This window comes from Perissodus microlepis, chromosome 3 (assembly GCF_051167445.1).
Source record: "Perissodus microlepis isolate ML-2025 ecotype Zambia chromosome 3, ASM5116744v1, whole genome shotgun sequence".
Taxonomy (NCBI): domain Eukaryota; kingdom Metazoa; phylum Chordata; class Actinopteri; order Cichliformes; family Cichlidae; genus Perissodus; species Perissodus microlepis.
The window spans coordinates 4972548-4986262 of record NC_140463.1 but is presented as its reverse complement, the minus strand read 5'-3'; the positions used below and the strand labels follow the sequence as shown (position 1 = coordinate 4986262).

General features: G+C 43.5%; 2 protein-coding genes across 3 annotated transcripts; one reads left to right on the top strand and one right to left on the bottom strand.

Annotated features, from left to right (window-relative positions):
* LOC146389535 (uncharacterized) lies at positions 1–4020 on the bottom strand. The gene is made up of 5 exons (XM_084919151.1): positions 3990–4020; positions 2401–2442; positions 2055–2321; positions 568–1974; positions 1–484 (listed from the first exon to the last, which is right to left on the bottom strand). Exons 1-4 carry the CDS (start codon positions 4018–4020, stop codon positions 1691–1693), a joined length of 624 nt encoding a protein of 207 aa, XP_084775277.1. The 3' UTR covers positions 1–484; positions 568–1690.
* Positions 4021–8702: 4682 nt separating this feature from the next.
* On the top strand, positions 8703–10475 carry LOC146389534 (CST complex subunit CTC1-like). 2 transcript variants are annotated; one of them, XM_084911958.1, is made up of 7 exons: positions 8703–8729; positions 8868–8953; positions 9126–9261; positions 9542–9629; positions 9703–9865; positions 10042–10097; positions 10204–10475. In XM_084911958.1, exons 5-7 carry the CDS (start codon positions 9734–9736, stop codon positions 10403–10405), a joined length of 390 nt encoding a protein of 129 aa, XP_084768084.1. In that variant the 5' UTR covers positions 8703–8729; positions 8868–8953; positions 9126–9261; positions 9542–9629; positions 9703–9733; the 3' UTR covers positions 10406–10475. The 2 variants fall into 2 exon arrangements, with proteins under 2 accessions (XP_084768084.1, XP_084768076.1); XM_084911950.1 differs by having other exon boundaries at positions 9561–9629; positions 10204–10473.
* Positions 10476–13715: the final 3240 nt, after the last annotated feature.

Here is a 13715-nt window from a genome sequence, read left to right as displayed (position 1 = left end):
TTGAGCATCTTTTTCTGTCTCATCAAAAAAAAAAAAGCCAGTCATCATTTGCCAGGAAAAAAATCATATATACTGTATCACGCAAGGTCAAGCATTTTAATTAAGGCAACAACCAAATATTTTACATTGTACAAATAGAATTATGAGCTCATTTACCAGTTATGAAGGTGCTGCTGCTACTGCACCCCGGCTGCTGGTCTAAGGAAGAGCTGCCCCCAGGGATGCCCTCAACAATGGGTCTGGTGGCATTCAACCCTAGGGCCAGCTCCTCTGCCGGGGTGTGACGAGGGGGTGCAGGACCACCACCTGTCTTTTTTTGCTCTGCCCTTTTCTTGGTTGCTGTTATAAACAAACAAACAGATTATTTCAGGGTCTCTTTTCAAGAGACTAAAAGCAATATAAGTGATAAATATTACCATTCTGTAGAATATTCTTATATTTCACTTTTACTTGTTCCCATGTTCTAGTGGGTCCTGTTGTGGCTCTAATGTGAAAGAGGATATAATGTAATATAATATAATATGATATAATATAATATAATGTAATATAATATAATAAATTACTTACAAGTTTAATTTGTCAGCAACTTTCTGCCAGCCCTCTCTCCTTGCTTTTGCAGCCTTTGCAGTGTTCCCTTGTGTTTTAATTAAACTCTGAAACTCCTGAAATCCCTCAATCAAGAGTTCTTGCTCTGCTGCCGAAAAATACTGAGCGCGCTCCTTCGACATTTTCGCCGACCAATCAAAGGGTTGCCGATCAATGTTTCTACTATCGATGCGTAGCCCCTTTTAAGCCACCCAGTGATCTCACATTACTTCATCCAGCTGTACTAATCGTCAACAACAGGTGTGTTCGGAGAACCGGAATAGCGAGCTCAAAGTTGGCGCGATGATTTGATCTTGGATGTAGTAAGCGAGGTACGAAGAACGGACCCCTGGACCCGAGCGAGCGCGTGTGTGTTTGGAACCCACTGAGAGCGTGTATGGGATTAATCCCTGCTTCCTCCCGGACCCTGGAGCCCCGGACCATTTTTAATTAAAGCAACAAAACAACCTGAAGAGCCGGTTGGGAGCCGAAAGAGCCGGTTCTCTAAAAAGAGCCGGAAATCCCATCACTAATTCCAGCTGGACTTTTGTCAAAACCTGTAGTGATACTGTTGTGTCAGGAGTATCGGAGCAGTTGAGATGCGTTTTTTCTAAACACCGGGTCTCTGTGGAATTTAAACCCCAAAACACGCTGCGCCAAAAATTGTTCCACCCCAAGGATCGGGTCATACTTTATCAATAAAAGTGTCTCTATATTTTTCATGTAAGATAAGTTCTCTGCTAAACAATGTGAATGGGGACCATTTATAATTCAATTATAGTATATAATTACATAATTATTAAGGAAAATTTATTTTTCCATGTAAAATGTTTAATCTAATGAGCTCTGGGGGGTTTGACACACTTTATACCTATTTTTTTGTTCCAAAACAGCAAAGCTGCAACCAGAATAAGATCCAGAAGACCCAGAGAACCCAGAGCAGCTACAGGTGAGATGATGGAGGAGGACGATGTAGAAGGAGGGGAATTGAGATTGGTTGTTGTTGGTGGTGGTGGTGGTTTGGTGGCACTTGGTGAAATGATGGTGGTGTCATAGACATCTGCAGGAGAGCTGATAAAACTGGGTCATTAAATTTATTATAAGCTCAGCAGGTTAGCTTTAAACAGGAAGTGATGTCAGTTTTCTGACCTCTGACCCTCAGCAAACTCCGAGGAGATGATCCAAACTCATCATTAGCACACCAATAAAGACCTTCATCAGACTGCTGCACGTTAATGGTGATTATGTGCTCTGATTTAGGTCTAACAGGACGCCCATTACAGTAGAAATAAGCTGCAGCTGTTCCACCAGTTTTCCTCTTACAGCGTAGTGTGACATCACTTCCTGTCAACACAGGAACTGCAGGGATCTCCAGGATCACTTCTTTATCTGAGGAAAAGACCCACAGAGTGATGTAGAGGTGGTATAACAGTGTGCTGTTAGTCTGATGAAATGAAAGACTTCATTACCTGATACAGTGATGTTGACTTCTTCACTCTTCTCTCCAGCTTCACCTTCACACCAGTAAACTCCACTGACTGGCTTGAACTCATCAAACAAACAGGATGAACCATTTATCCTCCTGAAGCCCCGCCCACCTGCTCCACATGACTCAGTCCCACTTCCTGTGTCCCTCTTCACCGTCCATCCATCAGAGCCCAGCTGACCGTCACATGTCAGAGACACTGAGGCTGCTGTGAAGAACTGCTGAAGGTTTGGACTGACGGTCAGAGAGACTGGAGGACAGACGGACAGTTTCTATCAGTGTTTACACTCAGTGTTTGTCCTGGACCATGGTGCACTTCATCTACTCACCTGCACAAACAGTCAGTGCAGACAGCAGCAGCACACACACACCTGCAACAGGAGGTCAGAGGTCACTGAAGGTCAGAGGTCATTTAAAGAAAGACTGAGGCTGCACAGTTTTTTTTGTTGTTTTTTTTTTTCTCTCAGGAAACTTTTTAATCTCCTGAAGTATCTGCCACAATCTAAGGAGCTTGGAAAGAAAAGCGTCTGGACTTCTTTAAGTTGCTTGAAGACGTTTCACCTCTCATCTGAGAAGCTTCTTCAGTTCTAGGATCAAACGGTGAAGAGACCCACATTTAAGCTCTGTGGGAGTTTCCCCCTGAGAGGGACAATGGACCCCCTGATGATCCTCTACTAATCACATGAGCCAAGGTGTGGTAATGGGTGTGGGTCACAATCAGCCAGGGTTTTACTGCTACTACTTTGTACTTTCTTACTTTGAGTACATTTCAGAGTCTGTACTTTTTTTTTACTTTTACTTGAGTTAATAAGTTGAATCAGTGCTTCATCTTTTACTGGAGTATTTTTGAACAGTAGTATTTGTACTTCTACTTAATTATGGAAGGTCTGTATTTTTGCCAGATCTGTGAGCCACGCAGATTAAACTACACAAACACCACCGTGCACTGTAACAGGAACAGGAAGTTATAAAATACCACCGAGACAGCAACGCAGGTTAGCCCGTCTTTTCCTGTTTTCTATACATTTTTTAATCAGATGGCAATCAACGGTAAACATCACAGTGCACAGCATTGTAAACAATGGAGAAGGAACTGTGCATGGATGAGCTTTCATTCATGTTCAGAGAAGAAAGTGTGAGACTAAGAAGCCACCCTTCAAAGGCACAGTTTTTATTTTCATATTTGCGGCCTGTTTCAGTCCCACACTGCTGCTGTTTAAAGGTCATCATGTCAATGGGAATGGGAACTTTAACAGTCAAAACAGTCTGTGGTTGTTTGAATACACTCAGTCCTCTTAATGGAAAATTGGCTGTGAATAGAGGAAGTGAAGACGAGATAAAAGAGGGGACGCAGTCAGAAGACCCTGTGCTTCATGCAGTCAGAGGCTGTGGTTTCCTGACTGAAGAGATGTTTGATGAAAAGAGGTCAAGTCTCTTTTGTTCTTTTGGTCTTCATGTTACTGACACTTAGCTGGGCAGAAAGTTTAATCGCTGACTTAGTCCAGACTATATGGTGACTTTCCTGCAGGATTCCAGATTAAACTGCTAAGAGTCTGAACCTCTGAGAGGTTTGCAGTGATGATGAGATCAATTTAAACCGAAAAACTTTCATCATGCATGTTTGAAACCATTTTCTATCACTCTTCATACATTTCAGTTAAAACTGTGAGCTCCACTATTCAACATTAACATCACTTCTTGGTTCCTGCCCAACTTCACAGCCGCCAATCAAATGAAACCAGAAAGACATAAGAAGGAGAATGAACTGTTCCTCTCGCCTTGACGAAACTTTTCAGAATTTTTAGATGAACTTTAAAGTCAGTAGCTGCGAGCTTGTAACTGCTGAACGTTTGTTTTCCTGCCATATTGTTTGTTGGAGCTGTGATAAATAAATCGATGATTTTAGTGTTTGACTCACCGAGGAGCAGAGAGACCGATGCAGTCTTCATGTTGTCTGGATGACGACTGAACGTCAGTCTGAGCAGCAGAGAGACGCCTTCAGCTTCAGCACTTCCCCGTTAACAGTCTTCAGTACGTCACGCTGCTGCTCCATCACAAAGAGGCAGAGCAGCTTCTCCAGCAAACGTCAGTGAATGAGATGTTCCGTTGGGTAATTCAGCTCCTGATCTATAATCCTTTTAAAAAACAAGCTGCCTTTTCCCACAAAACATTAATTGAACTCACATGTAGTTATAAGGAAAAACAGACTGTATGTGTCCAAGTCCAAACTATAAATGTATATCATCACTTTAGCTCCATCTTTGTAGAAGTAGTCGGTTTAAATCTCGTTTTACTATCTTAGAAAACATTATGAGTTGCAGCACTTTATAATAACTAAGAAGCTGTAAAATTAAAGGTGTTGAGGTGTGCGCTGTGTGGCAGGCAGGATGTAGGACCCAAACGCAGGACTCAGAGACAGAATGATTAACTAAAGTGGCAGCTTTATTGCTGGAGAACACTCGAATAGAAATAGAAGAAAACAAAACTAGAAACTCAAAACTTAAGCCCAAACTAGAAACCCGGGAAACTAGAAAATCAAACCAGGAAAGAGTGAACCAGAACATTACCAGACGCACATAGAAAACAAAACACAGTACAGTGAGGGTACAACACAACAACTAACAGAAACACAGGGCTTAAATACACAGTCAGGACTATGAGAAGATGGGGAAAGGTGGTAACACATCTGGGACAAATCAGGCCTAATGACAGAAGGGAAGCAAAACCAAGCACACTGCACACAGGACAAGGAAACACATGAGGCACAGACTTGATGCTGAACAGAGGGAACACAGCACAGGGACAGGATTGACAAACTGCAACATGAGACACGACTGAACAAGAAAATCAGCATGAAGACAGAACTAAACCTTGACTAAACATGAGGGCTACAGGAAGAAAACCCAAGTACTAGAAATCACAAAACAAATAAGAACTAGAGAGCTAGAAACACAGAATCATGAATCAAAAATGATAAACCATGATGGAATTAATGATTAATAAAAACACAAAACCAAACCTTGATGTTTAAATGGAACCAGTTTAACTGTACAGCCATCACCTTGGAAATAAACATTTTGTTATATTTGTTATGTTATTTAAACATTTTAAATTAACATTTTATCATCATCATTACCATCATCGTCTGATAAAGTCTGATAGGAGCAGGCTGCACATACATTGTTTATACATATACATACTTTATTCTTTAATGTGTGTGTGTGTGTGCTGCAGGTTGTCTGGTGGGTGTGGTGCAGTTCACCATGGTGACAGAGAGATTCCTCCAATCAGATTTCCCCTCCTACCAACACCTGGACCAGGACAGGTTCATCACACACAAACACTGCAGGTACACACACACAACCTGCAGCATGCTGACTGCTCATTGGTCCATTCTCTGTAATGTAAGAGGGTGTCTGATTGGTTCAGGAGGTGAGCTTCCTTCCTGGTTGTAAACATTACGAGTTAAATAAAGCTGGGTTCAATTCACAGGGTTTACCTGCAGTTCTCTCTGGACCACCTGCACATCCTGAGTCCATCTGTTGCCATGGAGACACACTTGAGACACAAGGGGGAGGAGCCAGGAGGGGATGTCACTGCCAGGAAGCAGACAGTGGAAGAAGAAGAAGAGACTGCTGGGAGTAAGAGGAGGAGAAGAGAAGAAGAAGAAGCAGACTCTGGCAACCCCTGGCCCTGTGTCTCCATGGTGATCAGGGTGGAGCAGAAGGAGGGTGTGTCCTGGAGGAATACAGGGGCGGAGGCAGAGGATCAGGAGGCAGGGCTGAGACTGTGCTTCTCAGTGAAAGCTATGTATATATATATATATATATATATATATATATATATATATTAGGGGTGCAACGATACACAAAATTCACGGTTCGGTTCGATACTTTGGTGTCACGGTTCGATATTTTTTTGATACAAAAAAATGTTCATGCCTTTTTAATTTGTCATTTATTAAATTTTCACGGCACATTCTGCACCACATCTCTGTGCGTTCATCATTTGTTTGAAGCCAGCTCACCTCCTGCAACCACTTTTCCGAGAATACGCGATTCTTTTGTGGTTCGGACTCCTTCTGACATTTCTTTGGAGGTGGAGGAACATCACAGTAATTGCTTAAAGGAGCTTCTTCGACATCTTTAAGAGTTCTAAACAAATGTCTGTCCTCCAACAGAAAATCCTATGTACGCAAACACGCGTTGCAACTTCTTATCTTGTTTATCTTTTTTATTTTGACAGCGAATGCGCACCTGCGGACCACTTATGTGCAGCCCTGGTTATTTAGCTCGTCATATTGCAGCCATAGAAATTCTTTTGTCCATGAAACCATAAAGCTGCACTTTCTTTTTGCCTTATAGTCTGATTTGTCATAACTTTTCCGTTTTGTGGTAAGCTTTTCTTTGGCTGTCACTTCTTCACCCTGACCTGTCTTATTTGGCTCAGCAGAACTAAAATATATATCCTGCTGCTTTTACACAGGCACTCACATAACGCTCAGCGATTCTCTGTGCGATCAACCTCTCACATGTTTAAGCTGCGGGAGATTTCACTTGTCATGTTTGATAGTAAGCTAACGATTGATAAGACGATGTCAGAGGAATTGGTGCGCAAATTATCGTCACTCACCAATCAGTGCTGTCGCTCTCTATACACAGTTCGCACAATTGCAAAGTGAAAGCAAAAAACAAGCGCAAATTCAAACGATTTCAATATGTCACATATTGACAGTGGCTCACCGATGCCAATGACATAATTACCCAGCTACATTTCCGAAAGAATGCAAACGCATAGCCCGACGGGCAGGGCAGAGATAGAATTTGGTAGCCCGACTGGAAAAATCGCTAGCCCCGGGACGTCGGGCTAGCGATTTTGCGAGCCCTGTATCTGATTGAGGAATCACTCATCTTTGGAAAAGAGAGTTTATTACAGAGAAATGGCTCTTTCCAAAATAAAAGCTACACTATACGCTTCTTCTGGGCTATATTCTCAGCAGCATATTAAACATATCAGGTCCCCATAAGGAGAATCCTGTGCTAACGGCTGTCTAAATGACTCGGGTAAAGTTTGTAGCATGCGTGCTTGTTGTTTTTGTCTGCTTCCACTTGTCTTTGCACTCGGATGATGTAAATGTGCAGTCATATTTGTTGTGTTCCCACTAGTGCTGTCAGCGTAAATCTCATTGAAATGACGTTAACGCCACAACACGGCAAATCTACCGCGGATCGCCCCGTGCGTGGGGCTGGACGGCCAACACGTTAACGAGCTAACTGCGCTAACACACTAGCTCCCACCCATGTAATTGAGCATTGCGTGGCACATCCAACATACTGTTTTACTTTAGTCCATGACGCGCTTACCTTCAGGGTCATACGTCACATGAAAACCAAAATAGTTCCAAACGCCAGATCTGAATGAGGGTGGGGGAGGTTCAATTTGCCATGTTGCAAGGAGAGCTTAACTTCTGTCTGCTAGCTTGCCCTGCACTCAGTGAATCTGCGTTCGACTACTCCGCCTAGGCTGCGCTGTCGAGCGCAGATCCACTGAGCGCTCAACACAGACAGCATCGTCAGAAGGAAAGTTGATAAAATAAATTAAAAATTTTGTATTGTTCATACATATGCGTACCGAACCGAAAGCACTGTATCGAACGGTTCAATATCGATACGAGTATCGTTGCACCCCTTTTTTTTTTTTTTTTTTTTTCCTTTTTTGCCTGTCCCGTTTGGCTCTTTTGCCACCAGAATTATTGTCTAAAGGCAAAGAAAGATGCCCAACGGATTTACTTTACCAAATTGACCATCCCAGCCTTGCCGTAATGGTCCATTTGATTCACCTTTTATTGTTTATTTTATTTTCACTTGCTGAATACGGGACAGACTTGACTGGGGGAAAGAAGGGGAGAAAGAAAGAGGGAAAGAAAAACAGCTGAGAAGAGGGACGGGGGAGAAGGGCAAAAAACAAAAACCAACAGAAAACAAAAAAACAAAAACACATATCGTTGCACCCCTAATATATATATATATACGTATATCAGTCTGGATCACATTCCAGTATTTTGTTGGCTGGTTTTCCTACAAAACACAACAAACATTAGCCCGCAAAGCCACAGTGAACAAAGCAGCATAGCAATGAATTCAATTCAAATCAATATAAGACTTATTTGTAACCTACATTAACAATTATGATAAATTACGTAACAACTACAACAGAAGACTTACCTTTGTGGAAATGCTTGGAGCAGACTAACATGTGAGCTGGAGTGTTCTGGGACGTTATATTTGGTCTTTGAATGGCTGCAATCCAGGCCATCCGTCGCCTCTTTGTTACTTTGGAAACATGGCTCGAACAATTTCTCTTCCACGACGTAATCCGATAACAACCGATCTCTTTACCCGTCGGCTTCCCGTGGCTGTCATGTGACCGGCTGTTGCAGTTAATAATACAACAGCTTCTTGCCATTTTTGTGTTTCTTTTTATTACTGTGTGACTGTTTTCATGTGAAAGCCTGCATGCGCTAGTACTGCTTGCCACTCATACCTACAATCCTTTGCAGTTTTACCCCAGAATGACGTCACATTTTCCATCTCTATTCTCTGTGTTTTCAGGCCGTCCCACCCACAGTTTTGTCCGTCTCAGAGGTCTTAGACTGCAGGTAAACTGCTCGTCCCTCACTGAGTCGCCCCCTGTGGCCATCTGAGGAACTGCAGCTGCAGCCTGCTTTAAACTCTTACTGGTGTGTGTGTGTGTGTGTGTGTGTGTGTGTGTGTGTGTGTGTGTGTGTGTGTTTCAGCTCAGAGCTGGTGTGTTTTCAGGGTGTGGTGTCTGAAAGGATCAGTGTGAACAACAGGACTGCCCACTCTGGACACACACACTCAGGTACAAACACACAGGTGGTTTGTGTATCAGGCTTTTTCTGCTGTGAAGTTTTAACGTGGGGGTCTATGGGGGCGACTCACTGCTGCCTCTGCTGGACACTAGAGGAACTGCAGGCATCAGTGCTTCAGGTATGAGTCTCAGGTCTGACTGTTAGCTGAATGTGTGTGTGCAGGTGTGCGTCTCACTCTTTGTGACTAAGCTGGGAGGAGTCTGCAGGTGTACCTGGACTTAAGCCACACCCCCTACCCACCTGGCCTGTTGCCTGGTAACACTCTGCTGTTGTCTGGTTTCCAGAGGAGGCTGTCCAGGTGAGACACACATAGACAGGCTTATAAATGTTTGGACTCTTTATTTGGACTCATTTCCAACAATGTCACAACGTCCCAATAAAGTTATGGATTATCTTGCATTAATAGGCTGCTGATTTTCTTTACTCGTTTCAGGTGTTACCAGCAAAATAGTTGCTTAATCATCTGGGATGTACCCAGATTTATTTATTTAGACAGAGATCTTGACCCCCCCAATGTTCAATACAAAGTTACGCCGATGGTTACGTACCTGTGCGGTTTACCTGTGTGTGTGTTTCAGGACAGGAAGTGTGTACCAGGACAGGAAGTGTGTACTGCACGTACTTACCTGTCAGCTCCATAACTGTGGTCTCCCTGGGAGACACCAGGTAAGTTTACAGGTAAAGTCTGGTTCCCGTGTTTGTCGTGCTGTTGTTTATTTGTTTGTTTGGTTTCTATCAGCTCGGCCCAGCCTCCTCCTCCTGCTCCCATCATGCACCTGGGTGAGTGGGCTCTGAGCAGCAAGCAGAGGTGCACTGTGGGACAGGTCAAAGGTCACGTGGTGTGTTTCCTGTTCCTGCAACTGCAGTGGAGCTGCTCGCTGTGTGGCAGCGTGTACACACAGGTACTGCATAAAATACACACAGTGTGTACAGGATGTGTTTAGTTGTAGTTTCTCGGGTGCAGTGAGCGTGTTGGTGGTGTGTTAGTGTTGGTGCACGTAAGTAAAGTGTCGTTTTGGAGGAAACTGCTCACGATTTCAGGTGTGTGTGTGTTTACCTGTTGCTCTCTCTCTCTCAGGGCTGCAGCAGCTCTCAGTGTCACTCGACCTCGTCAGTGTTTCAGTCCAAAGCAAAGTGAGAGCAGCTTCCTGTTGAGCTCACCTGCTGATACATGTTAATCACCTGGATCAGTCAGGTGACAGTCACATGATCAAACCGTGTGGCTCTGCTCTTCGATCAGGCTGGTGATCGATGACGGGACAGGTGAGGCTCACGTCTGGTTCTCAGCTGCTCTGGTTCGTGCTCTGCTGGGATTGGCTGATGCTCAGTGGGAGGGGCTTCAGAGAGCTCTCAGGGTCAAAGGTCACATCAGAGTCTTCCCTCGTGGGCAGAGCCAGGTCAGTAGCACCTGTCAGGTGTATATGTTTACCTGTCACAGGTGAGTCACGTGCTCATCGTCGTCTTTAAACTTTAAGATCGGGTCATGTTTTTATTCCTGAGGCTTTACTGTGAAAGGGCACATCCTGTTTACATCCTGGTAACAGCTCCGTCTGCTCACACTTTACTGCTGAACTGGTTTGGGGGCGTGGCGTCAAACTGAGGGTTTTCTTCATATTTACAGTCGGTGTGAAAACGTCAGAAGGTTTGAGTGAAAAGAGAGAAACAGATGTTTGTGAGGATTCACGTTGTGGATATCTGAGGTTATCAGAGTGTCAGGAAGGGAAACCTGAAGAAAGTCAAAGAGCCGCCCAGCACAGAACAAGCCTGTCAGAGCAAAGACTTCAAAGACTCTACAGGCTGCACAGGGACGCGCTGTGAGCTCACAGAGCTCCACGTCTGCAGACACCTTCAGCCACACTGCTGAGGACGACCGGGACAAAGACCTGCAGACTGAAACGTCCTGTGGTCAGAGGAGCTGAAACGAGAAGAAGATGCAGCTACAACCCAAAGAACAGCGTCCACACAGTGAAGCACGGTGGGGACGCTGTGGGGGGGCCACCACAGAGAGAAACAGGCGTCCTGCAGGACGTTTCCACAGGGCCGAGCCGTGAGTCTGCAGAGACATAACCTCTGTGTCTGTCTCAGGTGTGTGACGGGGACGCTGACGACTTCCTCCTCCACTTCCTGTTGTGTCTGTGCAGCAGCGATGTCATGATTCGGCCGCTCAGCCTCACCTGCAGGAAACACACCAACCAGAGACCAGAAGGTAACCCCACCCTCACCACCCTGACTGCAACCTTCAGAGTCGTGTGTGTGTGTGTGTGTGTGTGTGTTTCAGAGGTGAGGAGGTTCACTCGAGGAGACAGAGTTCCTGACCAGACTGGCTCCTCCCCTTCAGCTCACCTGTCTGCACCTCCACCCTGGCTGAGCTCCACCTGCTTCGTTCTGACTTCATCTGTTCTACGTGTTTGTACAAATAAAACTTTATTGTTCCTCCTGTCACACGGTATCTCACCTTCACTGACCCTAACGCTGGTGATCAGGGTCAGAGGTCACACGAAGCTCTCTGGGTTTAACCTCACACCAAAGGGGCGTTGCTGTCATCATCATAAAGGGGCCTATAACAGGTCATGTGACCCTTCTACAGGAAGTGATCCCTGTGAGTGGCGCCCACATCAGAGACGTTCTCAGATGGTGATTCATGAAACCTGCACCAGTAAAATCTGACAGTTGAAGGATGATGAGTGAAACTGGTTAATCTGGTGTTTGTGGCACAGAAGAACTCCACCTGGTCCTGCCGCTCTCAGCCTCACTCTGAGGAAGCCCACAGTCTGCCACAGTGGAAACTACACCGGGGGACCCGATCCTTGGGTGGACCGATTTTTGTTTTAGCGTGTTTTGGGGTTTAAAAGCCACAGAGACGCGGTGCTTAGGAAAAATGCATTTCAGCTGTGCTGATGCTCCTGACACGTATAAGACTGGGGAAACCTGCATTCAGCTGGAACTGAAAAACACTATGTCCAGATAAACAGAATCAACTTTTGGAGAAAAGTAAAAGATTCTTCATCAGACTCTAACAACTAAAAACATGACACTGACCTTAATTGTATGGGCTACATCAAATATATTCAAGACCGACAGTAACACTTCTCACTGCTGCTAATTTTAACAAAACCAAACAAAAAGTAGAAAAAGGCAATTCACCAAGTCTTGAAAAGTCAAACTGAAAAATAGAAACACAGAATAAAATAAAACATCCATCCAGATCTTTACAACCAACAACATAAAATCTATCTTAATTAAATGGCCTAATTCTCCAATAAATTAGCAATAACAAAGTAAGAAAAAATAAGACCTTCAATTTATGGACGCTCAAATTAACAGAGTGACATTAAACGCACCTCATTGCCTGCCGTAGCGTTCTTCACAGCTGCACTTCACCTCAAAGGTCGGTTAATACATCGGATTGAACTTAACCAAAGTCCCGCAATTAAAGGAAAATAAAATGTTTCTAACAAACACAATGAAGAACATTAAAATAATTCACTGTCAGTTACTGTCGCTGTGAGTTTGATGAGGTTAGCTGCTTCATTTGGTTCTGCCTAAAGTTACAGTTCTCTCAGTGATCGAGTGTTTATATGATAAGATACATGTTTAATGCAGAAAGTTGGAATTACAAGTTGGTAAGAAGGTTTTTAACAAAGGTTTGATTTAAGCTTTAAGTTCAAAGGTGAAAGAAATTTCACGTTAGATGAAGGAAGATCAAGGCGAACAAGGACATAGGTCAAAGGTCAAAATAAGGTAAGGTGAGAAAATATAACAGATATATATAATCAATAAATAAGGTGAAAATATCAGATAAAAGGGTTTTTTGGTTATAAGGAATAAAGAGGTCAAAGGTCAAAACAAGAGTACTGTTAAGTTAAAATTAAAAGGTCAAAGGTCAGATTAAACAGGTTACACAGAAAGGATCGGCAAAACTTAAGGATAAAGAAATAATACATTAAACAAGGAAATAAATGAAAAGTCTGAGTTAATGAGAAATTAAACGTTTAAATCAGGTTAAGAGTTAAATTTTAAGCTTTTGTTAGTTAAACTAAATAAAATAATCAGAATAAACGATTGGAGGAAAAAAGCAAAGATGTTGTGATCAAAGCTCTTTTAAAATAGTTTGTACGGCACAAAGAAAAACATGTTTCAGTATGTTGAGCTAAAACCACAGTAGACACTGGTAGAGACCTCAGATCATTGTTACTGAGGAAGTCTGCCTTAAACAGTAAAGTGTTCTTTAACAGAGAGAGAGTGTGAGTGTGTGTGTGTGTGTGTGTGTGTGTGTGTGTGTGTGTGTGTGTGTGTGTGTGTGTGTGTGTGTGTGTGTGTGTGTGTGTGTGTGTGTGTGTTGAACATGCAGACTAACAGACTGCAGCTGTCAGCAGCCACACACACTTTCTATTCTTCAAATCAAATCACAGTGAAACATGTTCACTGACAGCTCAGCTTCAGCATCGTCTTCATGCTGTGACTGCAGCCGTTCAACTCTGTTTGTCTTTAACCCAAATCATCACAACATGGAAATATAATCATCAAAATGATGTGACTGGAAGGATGCAGCAGTCTGTGCTCCACCTTTCTCCTCCACACCTGCAGGTGGAGAACATGGATGCATGAATCTCTACAGAGTTCTTTGAATATTATCCGTCTCATCAGTTTTCAGTGAACAAAACTCCTCACAGAGCCAAAATAAGCAGTTTGTATCCAACATAACTCAGCTGGACTCTGATGCTCCGTATAACAGCCACACATGAGTCTGGA

Excerpts from the sequence above, each read along its gene's own strand:
- LOC146389534 (XM_084911958.1), top strand. The coding sequence starts at position 9,734 with ATGCACCTGGGTGAGTGGGCTCTGAGCAGCAAGCAGAGGTGCACTGTG. Across the intron at positions 9,866-10,041 it reads GTGGCAGCGTGTACACACAG|GGCTGCAGCAGCTCTCAGTG; the intron begins GTACTGCATAAA and ends TCTCTCTCTCAG. Across the intron at positions 10,098-10,203 it reads GTGTTTCAGTCCAAAGCAAA|GCTGGTGATCGATGACGGGA; the intron begins GTGAGAGCAGCT and ends CTCTTCGATCAG.
- LOC146389535 (XM_084919151.1), bottom strand. The coding sequence starts at position 4,020 with ATGAAGACTGCATCGGTCTCTCTGCTCCTCG. Across the intron at positions 2,443-3,989 it reads ATCGGTCTCTCTGCTCCTCG|GTGTGTGTGTGCTGCTGCTG; the intron begins GTGAGTCAAACA and ends CTCCTGTTGCAG. Across the intron at positions 2,322-2,400 it reads TGCACTGACTGTTTGTGCAG|TCTCTCTGACCGTCAGTCCA; the intron begins GTGAGTAGATGA and ends TCTGTCCTCCAG.